The sequence below is a fragment of the Rattus rattus genome, chromosome 4 (genome assembly GCF_011064425.1).
Source record: "Rattus rattus isolate New Zealand chromosome 4, Rrattus_CSIRO_v1, whole genome shotgun sequence".
NCBI lineage: Eukaryota > Metazoa > Chordata > Mammalia > Rodentia > Muridae > Rattus > Rattus rattus.
In genome coordinates, this window is record NC_046157.1 from 180,870,129 (window position 1) to 180,887,223 (window position 17,095).

The following is a 17,095-nucleotide window of genomic DNA, read 5'->3' on the forward strand; positions in this document are numbered from 1 at the left end:
TCAATAACAATAAGGAAAGAACGCCCACGTATACATGGAAGTTGAAAAATGCGCTACTCAATGATAACCTGGTCAAGGAAGAAATAAAGAAAGAAATTAAAGACTTCTTAGAATTTAACAAAAATGAAGTTACAACATACCCAAACTTATGGGAAACAATGAAAGCTGTGCTAAGAGGAAAACTCATAGCTCTGAGTGCCTGCAGAAAGAAACAGGAAAGAGCATATGTCAGCAGCTTGACAACACACCTAAAAGCTCTAAAACAAAAAGAAAAAAATACACCCAGGAGGAGTAGAAGGCAGGAAATAATCAAACTCACAGCTGAAATCAACCAAGTAGAAACAAAAAGGACTATTAAAAGAATCAACAGAGGGGGGAGGGTGGGGAGGGGAACACCCATAAGGAAGGGGGGGAGGGAAGGGGATGTTTGCCCGGAAACCGGGAAAGGGAATAACACTCGAAATGTACATAAGAAATACTCAAGTTAATAATAATAATAAAAAATAATAATAAAAAAAAATAAAAAAAAGAATCAACAGAACCAAAAGCTAGTTCTTTGAGAAAATCAACAAGATAGATAAACCCTTAGCCAGACTAATTAGAAGACACAGAGAATGTATTCAAATTAACAAACTCAGAAATGAAAAGGGAGACATAACAACAGAATGAGAGGAAATTCAAAAAATCATCAGATCCTACTACAAAAGCCTACATTCAACAAAACTTCAAAATCTGGAGGAAATGGACAATTTCCTAGACAGATACCAGGTACCAAAGTTAAATCAGGAACAGATGAACCATTTAAACAACCGCAAAACTCCTAGAAAACTAGAAGCAGTCATTAAAAGTCTCCCAACCAAAAAGAGCCCAGATCCAGATGGGTTCAGTGGAGAATTCTATCAGACCTTCATAGAAGACCAATACTATCCAAACTATTCCACAAAATTGAAACAGATGGAGCACTACCAAATTCCTTCTAAGAAGCCACAATTACTCTTATACCTAAACCACACAAAGACCCAAAAAAGAAAGAGAACAAAGAAGAGAACTTCAGACCAATTTCCCTTATCAATATCAACTCAAAAATACTCAATAAAATTCTGGTGAACCGAATCCAAGAGCACATCAAAACAATCATCCATCATGATCAAGTAGGCTTCATCCCAGGCATGCAGGGATGGTTTAATATACGGAAAACCAGCAACGTAATCCACTATATAAACAAACTCAAAGAAAAAAGCCAAACGATCGTTTCATTAGATGCTGAAAAAGTGCTTGACAAAATTCAACGGCCCTTCATGATAAAAGTCCTGGAAAGAACAGGAATTCAAGGCCCATACCTAAACATAGTAAAAGCCATATACAGCAAACCAGTAGCTAATATTAAACTAAATGGAGAGAAACTTGAAGCAATCCCACTAAAATCAAGGACTAGACAAGGCTGCCCACTCTCTCCCTACTTATTCAATATAATTCTCGAAGTCCTAGTCAGAGCAATCACACAACAAAAAGAGATCAAAGGGATACAGATTGGAAAAGAAGAAGTCAAGATATCACTATATGCAGATAATATGAGAGTATATTTAAGTGAACTCAAAAGTTCCACCAGAGAACTACTAAACATGATAAACACCTTCAACAAAGTGGCTGGGTATAAAATTAACTTAAATAAATCAGTAGCCTTCTTCTACACAAAAGAGAAACAAGTTGAGAAAGAAATTAGGGAAACGACACCCTTCATAACAGTCCCAAATAATATAAAATACCTCATTGTGACTTTAACCAAGCAAGTGAAAGGTCTATATGATAAGAACTTCAAGCCTCTGAAGAAAGAAATTGAAGAAGATCTCAGAGGATGGAAAGATCTCCCATGCTCATGGATTAGCAGGATTAATATAGTAAAAATGACCATTTTACCAAAAGCGATCTACAGATTCAATGCAATCCCCATCAAAATACCAATCCAATTCTTCAGAGAGTTAGACAGAACAATTTGCAAATTCATCTGGAATAACAATAAACCCAGGATAGCTAAAACTATCCTCAACAATAAAAGGACTTCTGGGGGAATCACTATCCCTGAACTCAAGCAGTATTACAGAGCAATAGTGATAAAAACTGCATGGTATTGGTACAGAGACAGGCAGATAGACCAGTGGAATAGAATTGAAGACCCAGAAATGAACCCACACACCAATGGTCACTTGATTTTTGACAAAGGAGCCAAAACCATCCAATGGAAAAAAGATAGCATTTCCAGCAAATGGTGTTGGTTCAACTGGAGGTCAACATGTAGAAGAATGCAGATCGATCCATGCTTATCACCCTGCACAAAGCTTAAGTACATGTGGATCAAGGACCTCCACATCAAACCAGACACACTCAAACTAATACAAGAAAAAGTGGGGAAGCATCTGGAACACATGGGCACTGGAGAAAATTTCCTTAACAAAACACCAAAGGCTTATGCTCTAAGATCAAGAATCGACAAATGGGATCTCATAAAACTGCAAAGCTTCTGTATGTTCTTAGGACAAAACGGCAACCAACAGATTGGGAAAAGATTTTTTTGCCAATCCTACAACTGATAGAGGGCTTATATCCAAAATATACAAAGAACTCACAAAGTTAGACTGCAGGGAGACAAATAACCCTATTAAAAACGGGGTTCAAAGGTAAACAAAGAATTCACAGCTGGGGAATGCCAAATGGCTGGGAAGTACCTAAAGAAATGTTCAACATGTTTAGTTGTAAGGGAAATGCAAATCAAAACAACCCTGAGATTCCACCTCACACCAGTCAGAATGGCTAAGATCAAAAACTCCGGCGACAGCAGATGCTGGTGAGGATGTGGAGAAAGAGGAACACTCCTCCATTGTTGGTGGGATTGCAGACTGGCACAACTATTCTGGAAATCATTCTGGAGGTTCCTCAGAAAATTTGACATTGCAGTAACTGAGGACCCAGCTATACCTCTCTTGGGTATATACCCAAAAGATGCTGCAACATATAAAAAGGACACGTGCTCCACTATGTTCACACAGCCTTATTTATAATAGCCAGAAGCTGGAAAGAACCCAGGTGCCCTTCAACAGAGGAATGGATACAGAAAATGTGGTACATCTACACAATGGAATATTACTCAGCTATCAAAAACAATGACTTTATGAAATTCATAGGCAAATGAATGGAACTAGAATATATCATCCTGAGTGAGGTAACCCAATCACAGAAAATACACACATGGTATGCACTCATTGCTAAGTGGATATTAGCCCAAATGCTTGAATTACCCTAGATGCACAGAACACATGAAACTCAAGAAGGATGACCAAAATGCGGTTGTTTCACTCCTTCTTTAAAAGGGGAACAAGAATAACCTTGGGAAGAAATAGGGAAGCCTGCCCCACATGTGGCCCACACAGCCACCAAACTAGATAAGATGGATAAAGTAAAGAAGTGCAGACTGACAAGAACTGGATGTAGATCTCTCCTGAGAGACACAGCCAGAATACAGCAAATACATAGGCGAATGTCAGCAGCAAACCACTGAACTGAGAATAGGACCCCCGTTGAAGGAATCAGAGAAAGAACTGGAAGAGCTTGAAGGGGCTTATGACACCATATGAACAACAATGCCAACCAACCAGAGCTTCCAGGGACTAAGCCACTACCCAAAGACTATACATGGACTGACTCTGGGCTCCAACTGCATAGGTAGCAATGAATAGCCTAGTAAGAGCACCAGTGGAAGGGGAAGTCCTTTGTCCTGCCAAGGCTGGACCCCCAGTGAACAGGATTGTTGTGGGGAGGTTGGTAATGGGGGGAGGGTGGGGAGGGGGACACCCATATATTAGGGGAGTGGGGGCTAGGGGGATGTTGGCCTGGAAACCAGGAAAAGGAATAAGATTTGAAATGTAAATAAGAAATACCCAATTTAATAAAGATGAGAAAGAAAAAGAAAAGAAACGGTGTCTTCCATGTTCAAACACAAGTCCAGTTACCTGGGTTTAGGCTTACAAGGTAAGTAGTTTATTGACTGAACTGTCTGTCCTCTAGACCTCAACTATCATCACTCAGCAAACAACTAACAGAAATGCCATAGAATAACACTTCAGGCTTGCAAAAGGAAATGGATTAACACCCCAACTACTTCAACAGGAAATCTACATATACTTCCTCAAAGTGATTTAGATATGACATTGTAGTCTCAAAGGAGGGCCTGGGGCCAAATAAATCCCCTAGAATCAAAATACCATTGCTAATCTTACATAATTTACACATGAAAGACCAAATACTCAGCAAATACAAACCAAAACACAAATAAATCCTTCAATTACCTTGCTTCAAGAACTGGCTGAATATCAGAGAGTAGTTGGGTGGTGTGACCAAACTCATCCTGGAGCTCCAGAGGAATGTTAAATGGAACTCCAACACGGAAAGGAGAGTCCAGAAGACCAAACGAAAACTTTTCTGGCTTCCCCTCTTTAACAAAACAAAAGGGGAGAGAAATTAATTACCTAGAAACTTATCTAATTTACAAAACTTCATCTAATTTATTCAATAATTTATTAAAGGTCAGAAATAGACCCATTTATGAGGGAAATAGTAAAGATGGTGTTTTAAATCTGTATAGAATAAAGATGGCTCAGTAGTCAAGCACCTCACTGCTCTTGCAGAGGACAAGTCTACTCCAACACTCTGCCAGACAGCTCACAAGGCCTGTAAATCCAGCTCCAGGATATCTGGTGCCCTCTTCTGGCCCCTGTGGGCACTCGTACACATACCAACATACTTATATATAATTAAAACTAAAACAAATGCTTAAAAAGATCTGTGCAAAAATTTAAGTAGTGCCATCAGCCAAAATGTAAAAATAAGTATAGAAACTCAGGGGGTAGATATTAAAGTGTGTCTTTAATTTTGTTCATATGATTATCATTGAAACAGTCCCATTATGTAGGCTGCCACTAGACTTGTTGCAATCCTCCAATCTCACTTCTGAAGGCTAGATTATAAATAGGTATATAACATATGCCAAACCTAAAGTTCTTTCTAAGCTGTCAAATTATAAGTCTATAATGAAGGACACCTATGCCCTTAATAAAGAATTTCTAAAATAAAACACAATTTTCATAAACTATGAATGGATTTGATAAGTTTACAACAACAACAAAAAAATAACAGAAGATAACTGTAACACACGCAATAAGGAACTAAAATCCAAGGGGAAAGTGATCTACTCATATTGTCTCATTTATTTAATGTAAATACATATATGCATTCCTGTGTGCACAGATTCACAGTGTTAGGAGTCAATTCAGCCTTGAGTACAGTCTATCGCTGTAGGTCTCTAGGCTACTAGTTTCAACTGTCCCTTGGAATTAGCTGGAAATAAAACTTAATCCATCCTGAAACATGCTGAATCAGAAACTATTATAGCCAGACCTACTGACAGAGACATTCAGGAAGCTGTCTAGCTAGAATCATTCAAGGTTAGCCTAGGCACCTTATTGAGATCCTATCCAAAAACAAAGATCAGTGAAGATATCACTCTGGTGAGGGCTCGCCAAACATCCACGAGGGCCTAGATTCAATGCGCAATACAAAGAAGCATACATGAAGACATTCTTAAGTGACACCCAGGAGGCTGTGTGTTAATAAGCCTTTCAAACTAGTAAAATAAGCACTGTAAATAAAATAAATAAAAAGCTTTCAGATGATACACAATGGTCAAGAATAGAAGCAGCCCGTCCCTTAAAAGTTAAGAGAAATTGTTCAACCACTAATTTTGCTATGTAAATTCTGAGATGAGATGAAATTAGTTTGTAGAAAATGAATTTTATGTCTATTGTTGAGTTCTAAACATAGCTTTTGTGATTTCCTAGTATTAACCCTAAAAAACTAAGAACAAAAAGCTTCAGATTCTGTAGTTATGTCTCCCTTTTCATTTCTGATTTTGTTAATTTGGACACACTCTCTGTGTCCTCTCGTTGGTATGGCTAAGGGTTTATCTATCTTGTTGATTTTCTCAAAGAACCAACTTTTGGTTCTGTTGATTCTTCCTATGGTCCTTTTTGTTTCTACTTGGTTGATTTCAGCTCTGAGTTTGATTAATTCCTGCCTTCTAGTCCTCTTGGGTGTATTTGCTTCCTTTTGTTCTAGAGCTTTTAGGTGAGCTGTCAAGCTCTTAGTGTATGCCCTCTCGTGTTTCTTTTCGCCAGCACTTAAAGCTTTAAGTTTTCCTCTTAGCACAGCTTTCATTGTGTCCCATAAGTTTGAATTTTTTGTACCTTCATTTTCATTAAATTCTAAGTCTTTAATTTATTTCTTCCTTGACTAAGTTATCATTGAGTAGAGAATTGTTCAACTTCCATGTATATGTGGGCGTTCTTCCCTTATTGTTATTGAAGACCAGCCTTAGTCCGTGGTGATCTGATAGGATGCATGCGTTTATTTCTATCTTCCCGTATCTGTTGAGGCCTGTTTTGTGACCGATTATATGGTCAATTTTGGAGAAGGTACCATGAGGTGGTGCCAAGAAGGTATATCCTTTTGTTTTAGGATTGAATGTTCTATAAATATCTGTTAAGTCCACTTAGTTCATAATTTCTGTTAGTTTCTCTATGTCTCTGCTTAATTTCTGTCCATTGATGAGAGTGGGTTGTTGAAATCTCCTACTATTATTGTGTAAGGTGCAACGTGTGCTTTGAGCTCTAGTAAGGTTTCTTTTATGAATGTAGGTGCCCTTGTATTTGGACCATAGATATTTAGGATTGAGAGTTCATCTTGGTGGATTTTTCCTTTGATGAATATGAAGTGTCCTTCCTTATCTTTTTTGATGACTTTAGATTGAAAATCGATTTTATTCGGTATTAGAATGGCTACTCCAGCTTGTTTCTTCGGAACATTTTCTTCTAAAGGTGTTTTCCAGCCTTTTACTCTGAGGTAGTATCTGTCTTTGTCTCTGAGGTGTGTTTCCTGTATGCGGCAAAATGCTGGGTCCTCTTTACGTATCCAGTCTGTCAGTCTGTCTTTTTATTGGGGAATTGAGTCCATTGATGTTAAAAGATATTAAGGAATAGTGATTGTTGCTTCCTGTTATTTTCGTATTTAGAGGTGGAATAATGTTTGTCTCTCTTTTGGTTTTTTTGCAAGGAGATTACTTTCTTGCTTTTTCAAGGGTATAGTTTCCCTCCTTGTGCTGGGCTTTTCCATCTATTATCCTTTGTAGGGCTAGACTTGTAGAAAGATATTCTGTACATTTGGTTTTGTCATGGAATATCTTGGTTTCCCCATTTACGTTAATTGAGAGTTTTGCTGGATATAGTAGCCTGGCCTGGCATTTGTGTTCTCTTGGGGTCTGTATGACATCTGCTCAGGATATTCTGTCTTTCATAGTCTCTGGTGAGAAATATGGTGTAATTCTGATAGGTCTGCCTTTATATGTTACTTGACCTTTTCCCCTTACTGCTTTTAATATTCTTTGTTTTATGCATTTGGTGTTTTGACTATTATGTGACAGGAGGAACTTTTCTGGTTCAATCTATTTGGAGTTCTGTAGGTTTCTTGTATGTTTATGGGCATCTCTTTCTTTATGTTAGGGATATTTTCTTCCATAATTTTATTGAAGATATTTACTGGCCCTTTAAGCTGGGAGTCTTCACTCTCTTCTATATCTATTATCCTTAGGTTTGATCTTTTCATTGTGTCCTGGATTTCCTAGATATTTTAGGCTAGGATCTTTTTGCGTTTTACATTATCTTTGACAGTTATGTTGATGTTTTCTATGGTATCTTCTGCCACTGAGATTCTCTCTTCTATCTCTTGTATTCTGTTTGTGATGCTTGCATCTATGACTCCTGATCCTTTCCTTAGGTTTTTCTATCTCTATGGTTGTCTCCCTTTGTGCTTTCTTTATTGTTTCTATTTCCATTTTTAAATCCTGGACGGTTTTGTTCAATTCCTTCACCTGTTTGGTTGTGTTTTCATGTAATTCTTTTAAGGGATTTTTGTGTTTCCTCTTTAAGGGCTTCTATTAGTTTACTTGTGTTGTCCTGTATTTCTTTAAGGGATTTATTTATGTGTGTCTTAAAATCGTCCATCATTATAAAATGTGATTTTATATCTAAATATTGCTTTTCTGGAGTGTTTGGATATCCATTATTTGCTCTGTGGAAGAGCTGGGTTCTGATGATGTCAAGTAGTCTTGGTTCCCACACTTGCCTCTTGCCATCAGGTTGTCTGGTGTTAGCTTGTCTTGCTGTCTCTGACAGTGGCTTGACCCTTCTATAGGCCTATGTGTCAGCACTCCTGTAGACCTGTTTTCTTTCAGCCAGATCTGTGAACAGAGACCTCTGATCTCAGGTGTGTAGGCACTCCTGGCGACTCGCTTTTATCTTTTGGCGCAGGCAAAAACCTGAATGGTCCTGCCCCTAACTGTTCCTACGTCCCTGAGCCCAGGGAGCACAGATTGCACTAGGCTATTTCCTCTTGGGTCGGGAATGTGGGCAGAGGGTAGTCTCCTGAGTTCTCAGGAGAGTCCACACTTCTGAGGGTCCAGCTCTCTCCCCAACAGGATTTGGGTACAGGGAACTGTGTGATTGGTTCAATTTGATTCTGGGCGCAGGACAGACCCAGGAGGTTTCTGCCCTGACTGCTCCTATATTCCTGTATCCAGAGGCACTCAGTTTCCTTTGGGCCAGGGATATGGGAGAGGTGGGCAGAAGTGGCAGACTGTCCTGCGGTCTCAGGTTGTCCAAACTTCTGGGTGTTCAGCTCTCTCCTCCACGGGATTTGGGTGCAGAGAGAGGTTGGATCCGTTCAGATCAGTTACAGGCACAGCCAGAAACCAGAAGTGCTCTGTCCCAGAGGACTTCTGCCTTTGTGTGTCCTGAGTCCACCAGGCAGGTAACTTCGAACAGAAAGGTTGGTCTTACCCCTGATCTCCGGTGTGTAGGTGCTCTTGGCTTTCAGCTCTCAGTGCAGGCAGAACCATATTAGATTTTTTTAAAAAATAGAAAACCAAGTATTTCAAGGAAAATAAAAAAAAAAATGTTTCAAAACTAAGGTGTATAAACTACATGGCTGCTGATAAAAATGCATCTGTAATCATGAAACCAGAATTTCAGAAACTGAGGGAAAACTTACCCATACACCTGAAACTATCCAAAGACTTAAGACTCACAGTAGCTGTATACTATGCAAAGGGTAAAACTAATTTAAAACCCTTTTAAAAAGATGTCTTCAGAATTCAGAAAGAACAGGAGTGACTAGGTACTTTTATAACCATTTATAAATCAAGATGTTTACTCAGTTATGTGTCTTTTTTATTGAGTTATACAAATATCTCCCTTTGATTTAAAATGGCACCATAAACAGACTGAAATAGTCTTTTGCTTACCTTTAACAGAAAACTTAATTGCTTTAGACGGTAGTGATCTTCCGGCATAGGTATCTGCATTACTTTCATTCAATACCACTTGTAATTTTAATGTGTAATTTCCCAGTTTCTGGATATTCTCTGGATAAGTGAAGAAAAATTAAAAACCATGTCAACATATACTGACTCACAATTTCCTTTCTCAGGTAGATAGGGATCTCACGAGACTGCCCAGACTGCTCTTAAACCAGTACACTCACACGGTTCTCACAGCGGAGTTCCCTGAGGAGCTACTGTAGATAGGAACCATGACTCAGCCATGGCAGGCACGGTAGGGGCTGGAGGATGGCTCAGCAGTTAATACCACTTGTTGGTCTTGCAGAAGAACCAGGTTTGGTTCAAAACTATCCATAGCTTCAGTCTCACAGGATTTGATGCTACCCCCCTCCTCTGGCACTAGGCATGCAAAGCATATACATGCATACACGAAGACAAAACACTAAAAACTGCTAATCTAAAAAATAAAGATAAAATTCAGAGTAACTCACCCATTTTTTTAAACCAGTAAGGCCATTTCCCTCCATGTTGACTGATATGTGAAATGATTTCTTTATTTCCACTTGAAGCTTGATAAAAGAAAAAAAGAAATACTGTCTTGAAAAACTAAGTAAAAATATAAAGCTATGAGGTATCACAATAGCATCCAGTACAGTTATATTTATTTGCTGTTTTGAAGCTTCAAACTATATAATACTATCTTATGCAAATGAGCAAAAACAATGAGAGCGCTTATATTGTTTAGTTCAGTACAGGGCTTTCATTTGAAAAGTGAAGTAATGAGCTAAAATAAAGCACCTCTCAGGTAAGAGATAGGGTCCTTTGGATGTGTGCTCAGAAGCAGCACTGATGGTCATATGGTTTCTATTCCTGCCATTTGAAAACCTTCCACACTTACTTCCATAATGTGTGTGCTAGCTCACAAGCCCATAGTGAATGAAGGCTTGTCCTTTTTCACATGCTCATCAGCATAAATGGTACTGGTTTCTGGATGATAGCCACTTTGCCATGACATACATTGCATTTCAGAATATTGGTCATTTGTTTTCCTTCTTTTGAGAACTCTATATTCTGCTCCTTAGTCTATTTTTGTGTGTGTGCTTTTATTATTTAGTTTTCTGAATCTAAGTTATACTCTAGATACTGACCCTATGAGATGTGTGCCTGATAAGAGATTCTCTCTCGCTTGGATACCAACTCTCCATGTGGCTGTTTCTTTTGATGTTCAGAAGCTTGTCCATACCACTGGGGCCCATCGTGAACTGTTGGCCTCATTTCCTGCCTAATCATTATTCAGGAGTCTTTCCCTGATGATTCTATTATGTGAAGGCCTTGGATTCATTGGGAGTGGATTTCTATGAGAGTGAGGGATAAGGATTTGGCTGCACAGTTCTACAGTTTTCCCAGTACCGTTTCCGAGGAAAAGATTATTTTTGGCATCTTCACAAAAAAGTCTAGGTCTTACATTCTGTCCCACTGATTCACAGGTGTGTATGTGAGCCAGGATCCTGCTGTTTTTACCATTGTTTGCTTAGAGGCGGGGTCTTCCTCTGGACCTCTGCCTGCCGTGGAGCTCAGCATACACCACTGCAGCCTTAAACACACAGCACAGAAACCTGCCCCTGCCCCTGCCCCTGCCCCTGCCCCTCCCTGCCCCTGGGCATCTTATCCACTGGGATGAAAGGCATGAGCCATGCCCGGCCAGACCTACTCTTGATCAGAGTTGCTTTTTGTGTTTCCAAATGAATTTTCAGTTATTCTTTTTCTTTGTCTCTTGAAGAACTGCATTGGTACTTTCCGGGATTACATGAATCTACAGACTGCTTTTGGTAAGACATCCCTTTTTACAGTATTCAATCGTCCAATCCATGATTGAGCACAGCAGTTCTTTCCATCTGTGTGTTCTTCAACTTTACTCTTTAAAAACTTTTACTTGATTAGGTTTCACTCAAGGTATTGATTTTAAAAGAAATCGTGGATGGGATGATCTCCCTGATTCCCTCCTGAGCCTATGTGTTATCACTGGTAGATCTGCAGGCTTCTGACATACTGACTCTTTATGCCCTCTTCCCAAGTGATCATCAGTTCTAATTGTTCTAGTGGAGTTCTTAGACTTTATGAGTAAAGGAATTACTACCTGCAAAGAAGGGATACTCTTCTTTATCTACACCCTTTCACTTCCTCTGTCACACCGAGGTAGCTCAGGCTTCCAGCATGTTGAATAAGGGTGGGAAAAGAAGAGGATCTTTGTCTTGTTCCTGATTCTAGAGGAACTGCTTTGAGTTTTCACATTTAATACAATACAATGGGCTGGAGATGGCTCAGCAGTTAGGAGCATGTTCTGTCTTTGTAAAGGACTGGAGTTTGAATCCCAGCACCCACAATGCAAGGTTTATAACCCCCTGTAATTCCAGCTTCAGGATTCAAATCCCTCTTTTGGACTCTACAGGCACATGCATGCACTCACTCAGAAACACACACAGACACATAAATAAAAATTAAGTCTTTTAAAAATAATATAATGTTGGTTCTCAGTATACAGAATATAGACTTTACTAGGTTGAGATATGTTCCTTCTTTTGAAGTTTCTTCAGGGCTTTTCTATCATAAAGTGATATTGGACTGTTAATAATCTTTTATAATCTATTAAAATGATCATCTATTTTCTACCCTTAAATCTATTTATGTGATATATTAAATTTATTGATTTGTATATGGTGTACGATCCAGGTAACACTGGAATAAAACCTATTTGATCATGATTAATGATCTTTTTATGTTTTCTTAAGTTTAGTTAGCAAATTATTTTGCTGAAAATTTTCACATGTATGTCTATTTGGAAGATTTGTCTATAATTATCTTTTTCTGTCGTATCTTTATCCAGTTTTGGTATCAGAGTAATATTGGACTTATTAAAAGCAATTTGGCAGGGTGGCTTCTTTTCCTGATATATTAAATAATTTGAGAAGCATTGATATTTGTTCTTCTTTTAAGGTCTGGTGGAATTCATCAGTGAATCCATTTGAGCCCAGAAGTATCAATCAGAAATTCTTTTCTACCCTTTAAATAAAGATTTAAATTTTACAGGGTCAGGCACAGCCGCAAATGCCTATAATCCAGCACTTTAGATGCAGAGGCAGATGAATCTCTGAGGGAGGGTAACCCAGCCAAGTAGGGCTATGAAGCTAATACCCAGGCTACCCAGGCACAGACAACAACAGTAACAACAGATCCAAGCTGTGCCTGAGTACAAGTCTCTAACGAGAGCTTCCCAGACTACATCGCCAGCTACAACAAGCTATACACCTCACGGTCAATGAGAAAAGGAGTTAAGAGAGTGAACCAGGCCAAGGATCAAGAACGTGTGTAAGAGGGCTCTAAGCTCACCTACAACACATGTTCAATACATCAAACTCCATATATTACAACTCCTCCCCCCCCCCTCCACCTCCCTTCCCTCACTGAGCATTATTATGGAGCACTAATTGCCTGTAATTTGAAATGTAAAGAAATACAACAAAAAATGAATCAAGCCTAGCCTGCATACTGCCTGCACATGAATTTTAAACACTATATTAGAAGAACGATTATACCTGCAATCCTCATACAACACAGTGTATACTGTACACTGTATTGCTTAAAAAACAGTGACAAGGGGGAAATACAGTTCAGTACAGATGCGAGTTTCCTTCCACATACTTTTTATCCTGTGGAAGTACAGACAGTTCAGTGGTAAAAATACTTGCTTTACAAGTATCAGGACTGAGCTTGAATCACGAGCAACAAGTCAAATGCATAGCACTGTGTACAGACAGGTGAATCCCAAGAGCTGAATGAAATGACAGGTTTTTCCAGTGAGAGTCCTGTCTCAAGGCAATATGGAGACAGACAGACAGACAGACAGACAGACAGACAGACACACACACACACACACACACACACACACACACTCCTATTCATCTTACCCTTAATTGGTTAAATAAGCAGATGTGAATGACAAATTTAACCTGACAGTTACTGACCTTATTTGGGTTAAAAGCAATAACACTGTGCTGTGTAGTTAGCCAGCCATTCACTACAGCAGAGTTAGCTGTGACCTGGGGGTGGGGGGGGCAGCTTCTGAGACTCAACACCCATACTAGTATTGGTTTTATGCAATTACTTCTGTGGGGATCACACACAGAGTTAACTATGGCTGACTTCTTGCTTGTGATTAATCATGAATGAGTCAGCTGACATCTGTCTTTTAGTTAAAACATGCATTAAATGCTTCCAAGTCCCTCTGCTTACACATATGTCCCTGAGAGACTGTCTAAGCCTGAAGAAAATGGTCTTGATCAAACATACATACTGTGTACCATAAATAAACTTGCCACATAAGCACTTGTGGTCATTATCTTCCTGGAACTGGTCATGCTTTGTGTTGCTTGACTTTAAAGAACACTGAGAGAATACACTTGGTGTGCAGCAATTACTGTAGCCCTCCTGAACTCTAATCTCTTTGATTCTTTCTAATCCTCAGTCCCCCAGTTGTGATTTTCCCATTGACTGACTGGCAGGTGGAGCCCAACATGGGGCTTGACTGTGGGGGTTGGGAGGACACAGTGAGTGACCCTCCTGGAAGTGGAGCACTCCAGACAAGTGAGAGTGTTGGGAGTCTTTGGATGAGAACTGACTCGTAAGTGTGTATTTCAGCAATTATTTCTGTTAGCTTGTGGCTTTGCTTTCCACGGTACTGTGCAGCATAGAAAGGCTAAGAAAAGTAAACTCATGGCTGGCATGGTATCGACCTGCAGCCCTCCTGTATCTGTCTCTTGCTTCTCCTTTCTGCCCTTCCTATCTGTAATTCTCGTTCCCCTCTCAGAGGCTGTTTGACTTGTGCTGGCAGGTAGGTACCAGCCTTGTTCTAAAAAATCCTACTTTTAATGAAATCACTTCTCCTTTCCCAATTCCTGAAAATGTACTCCAAATTCCTAGAAAAACTCATAGGGACTTACAGTTTAGATTTCTCTTTCCAAACAATAAAAGGCTCCTTACTCCTTGAGTTTTGGGCACAGCCATTGAGGGTTGCCCCACCTGACTTTTAGGAGGAGTACATCTTAATTTCTATTTTGTAACTTTAGCCAAATCCTCTGTGTTAACCATATTAAAGACGTGGAAAATTAAAGACATTCGTCTTTTCCTCACGTATTTACAAAGGCCAAGCTAACCCACATACTTACTGTGTAGTATAACTTTGAGTTCGACCAGCAGCTTCTTGGAGCCTCCGTGACTTGTCCCTGGCAGCTTCTGCATTGCCTCCCCCTTTTTGTTCAGAATCTCAATTCTTAGTGCCCCTGGGAGCCAAAATGAAAAGAAAGGCATCATGATTCCCACTGAGAGTCCGGGAGAAAAGGCGTCATGATTCCCACTGAGAGGCCGGGAGCTCTCTGTGCTGCACTTTAGTATTTTACAGTTTTCTATATATTGGAAGTAAACAATTAGAAAAACAAAAACTAATAAACAAAACCAATGGGAGGGGATATTAGAAAACGACATACCAATCGGTGTTCCAGCAGGCCTGACTTCGTTTGGTACTAATTCATCTCCTTCAGGCCAAGTTACAGACAATCTATCAGGGAGCCTATTACAAAATGAGCATATAATGCTTTTTGAATTCAGTTAATTACAGCATTAACTAAAATATGCAAATCGCCAGAATATTAGGAATTATTGATACATTTTAAAAAGTTCATATTAACACTTAGACATGTTTCTTTTGATTTGTAGTATAAAATACACTTTAAAGACAAAATAAAATTTTCTATTCAAAAATTAAATAGCATTATTAATTTAATTCAGAAAGAGAAATTTAATCTATTTAATTTTCTTTCCCCTTTTTTTAAAAGTTGCTTATTTGTTTTTAAAGTGATGGTGGTAGGGCTCTATGTTAATACACGCTGTCCTGGAACTTACTCCATAGCTCAGGCTGGCCCTCAATGTCTGGCCTCAGTTTCCTGGGGGACCCTTCTGCTACTATGTTACTAGCTACTACTTTTTCACTGCTCTTTACTTCTTACAAAGTACTAATGTCCTCTAGCTAAGCTACACAAAATTATTTTAAATGCCTTTATCAAGGTATAGACCTGACACTTTAGACAAGATTTTTATCTTTTTCTACAAATCTATGTTCCTGTCTAACTATAACTCTCAATATTTAATATCAAAGAGTTTACCTCAGGGCACATGACACAAAAATACTGAATAGCACTATAATCTTGGATTAACTGTTAAAGTTTTTTGTTTTTTTTTGAGACAGAGTATCACTAGGTAGGCCTGGTTGGCCTGGAACAGTAGAGGCTGGCCTGCCTCTGACTCCCCTATGTGCTATTGTGCCCAGCCCAATTCTTATACTGTTCAGACTTATATCTTGACATTCAACTTACCTTGCCATTTCATCTTCTACATATTTTCTAATTGTTTTCTCAGCTACTGTCCTATCCAGCTTTGCAATGGGCACAGTTTTTATTTCATCATATAGTGCCTGGGGTTCCTGAATAAAAATTTACACCAACATTGCAAATAAAACAATTTAAAATTAGTTACAAAGCTAGGTTGCTTAGTTACTAAACAATCTAATCCATTTATTTCTTTCAAAGACATCAATTTCATCCTAAGTATATAAATGAGAGTTAACTATTTTTAAATATTTAACTATTTTCACTTTTATAAATCTAACTTTAAAAACACATTCCTCTGTGCACACACACAGAATGGGTGTGTAGACACGCATGGAGGTCAGAGGACAACTCTTGGAGATCAGTCCTCTCCTCTACCTCTAGTGACTGTTCTCACTTTTTATTTGACCTGCATTATCCTAACAAAATTCAAATAAGAAGAAACAGTATAAGGGAAAAAAAACTTCTTTTTAATCTTGGAGTTATTTATTCTTGAAATAGAATTCTGTCCATAGATTATGTGTCTGTGAACCTAAATGAAATTTGCCTTTTACAAAAGTATTATGATACTAATAGTAATATGCATATATGTAAAGAAACAGATTATGACAAACATTAAATATGGAACAGAAAATTATACTGACAACAATCACTTCCAAAATGCACGTGAATTTTAAAATGTCATTATCTTTCCTCCACTATTACATTAGAGAGGCACTATGAGACTTATTATCATTATTACATTATCTGTCACTTGCTTTCTTACCATCGCAATCTGAACTTCACCTCCTGTAGCGTACACTTCTCCATCATGATCACCATGAAGGAAAAACCTTACAATGCTTCCATAAAAGAGAGGAAGGGTCTTGATTGTCTTCACCTAGTATTTAGCATTGGAAAACAATTCAGTTTGATAATAACTACTTCATATAACTCTTATACATATGAAAAATACTCCTATTAACAATTACTACAAAAACCAATGAAGTGAACCAATAGTAAGTGTGAGGCTTAGCACTTACTCTAAGCAAATCTGTGTGATAGTCGCTTCTGTTTATAATTCCTACACTTGGGAGTTGAACACTAGATTGCTCAGTTACAGGCCAGCCTAAAGCCACACAGTGACACTGTCTGAAAACTCAAATTCTGAATCTCTTCCCTTGAAAAGGTAGTATCAGTTAGTTTCATTCAGAAATTTAAAACAAATCAGAAATCACTA

The 17,095-nt window shown here is 38.6% G+C and overlaps 1 protein-coding gene across 1 annotated transcript in view; it reads right to left on the bottom strand.

The window, feature by feature from the left end:
* Window positions 1–17,095, bottom strand: part of Smchd1 (structural maintenance of chromosomes flexible hinge domain containing 1) — a 127,908-nt gene that overhangs the window by 67,040 nt on the left and 43,773 nt on the right. Inside the window, exons 14-20 of the mRNA XM_032901759.1 lie at window positions 16,643–16,756; window positions 15,865–15,971; window positions 14,980–15,062; window positions 14,662–14,775; window positions 9,931–10,008; window positions 9,404–9,523; window positions 4,341–4,485 (exon numbers count right to left, since the gene is read on the bottom strand). Of these exons, the coding sequence (XP_032757650.1) occupies window positions 4,341–4,485; window positions 9,404–9,523; window positions 9,931–10,008; window positions 14,662–14,775; window positions 14,980–15,062; window positions 15,865–15,971; window positions 16,643–16,756 (761 nt within the window). The remainder of the gene's footprint in view (window positions 1–4,340; window positions 4,486–9,403; window positions 9,524–9,930; window positions 10,009–14,661; window positions 14,776–14,979; window positions 15,063–15,864; window positions 15,972–16,642; window positions 16,757–17,095) is intronic.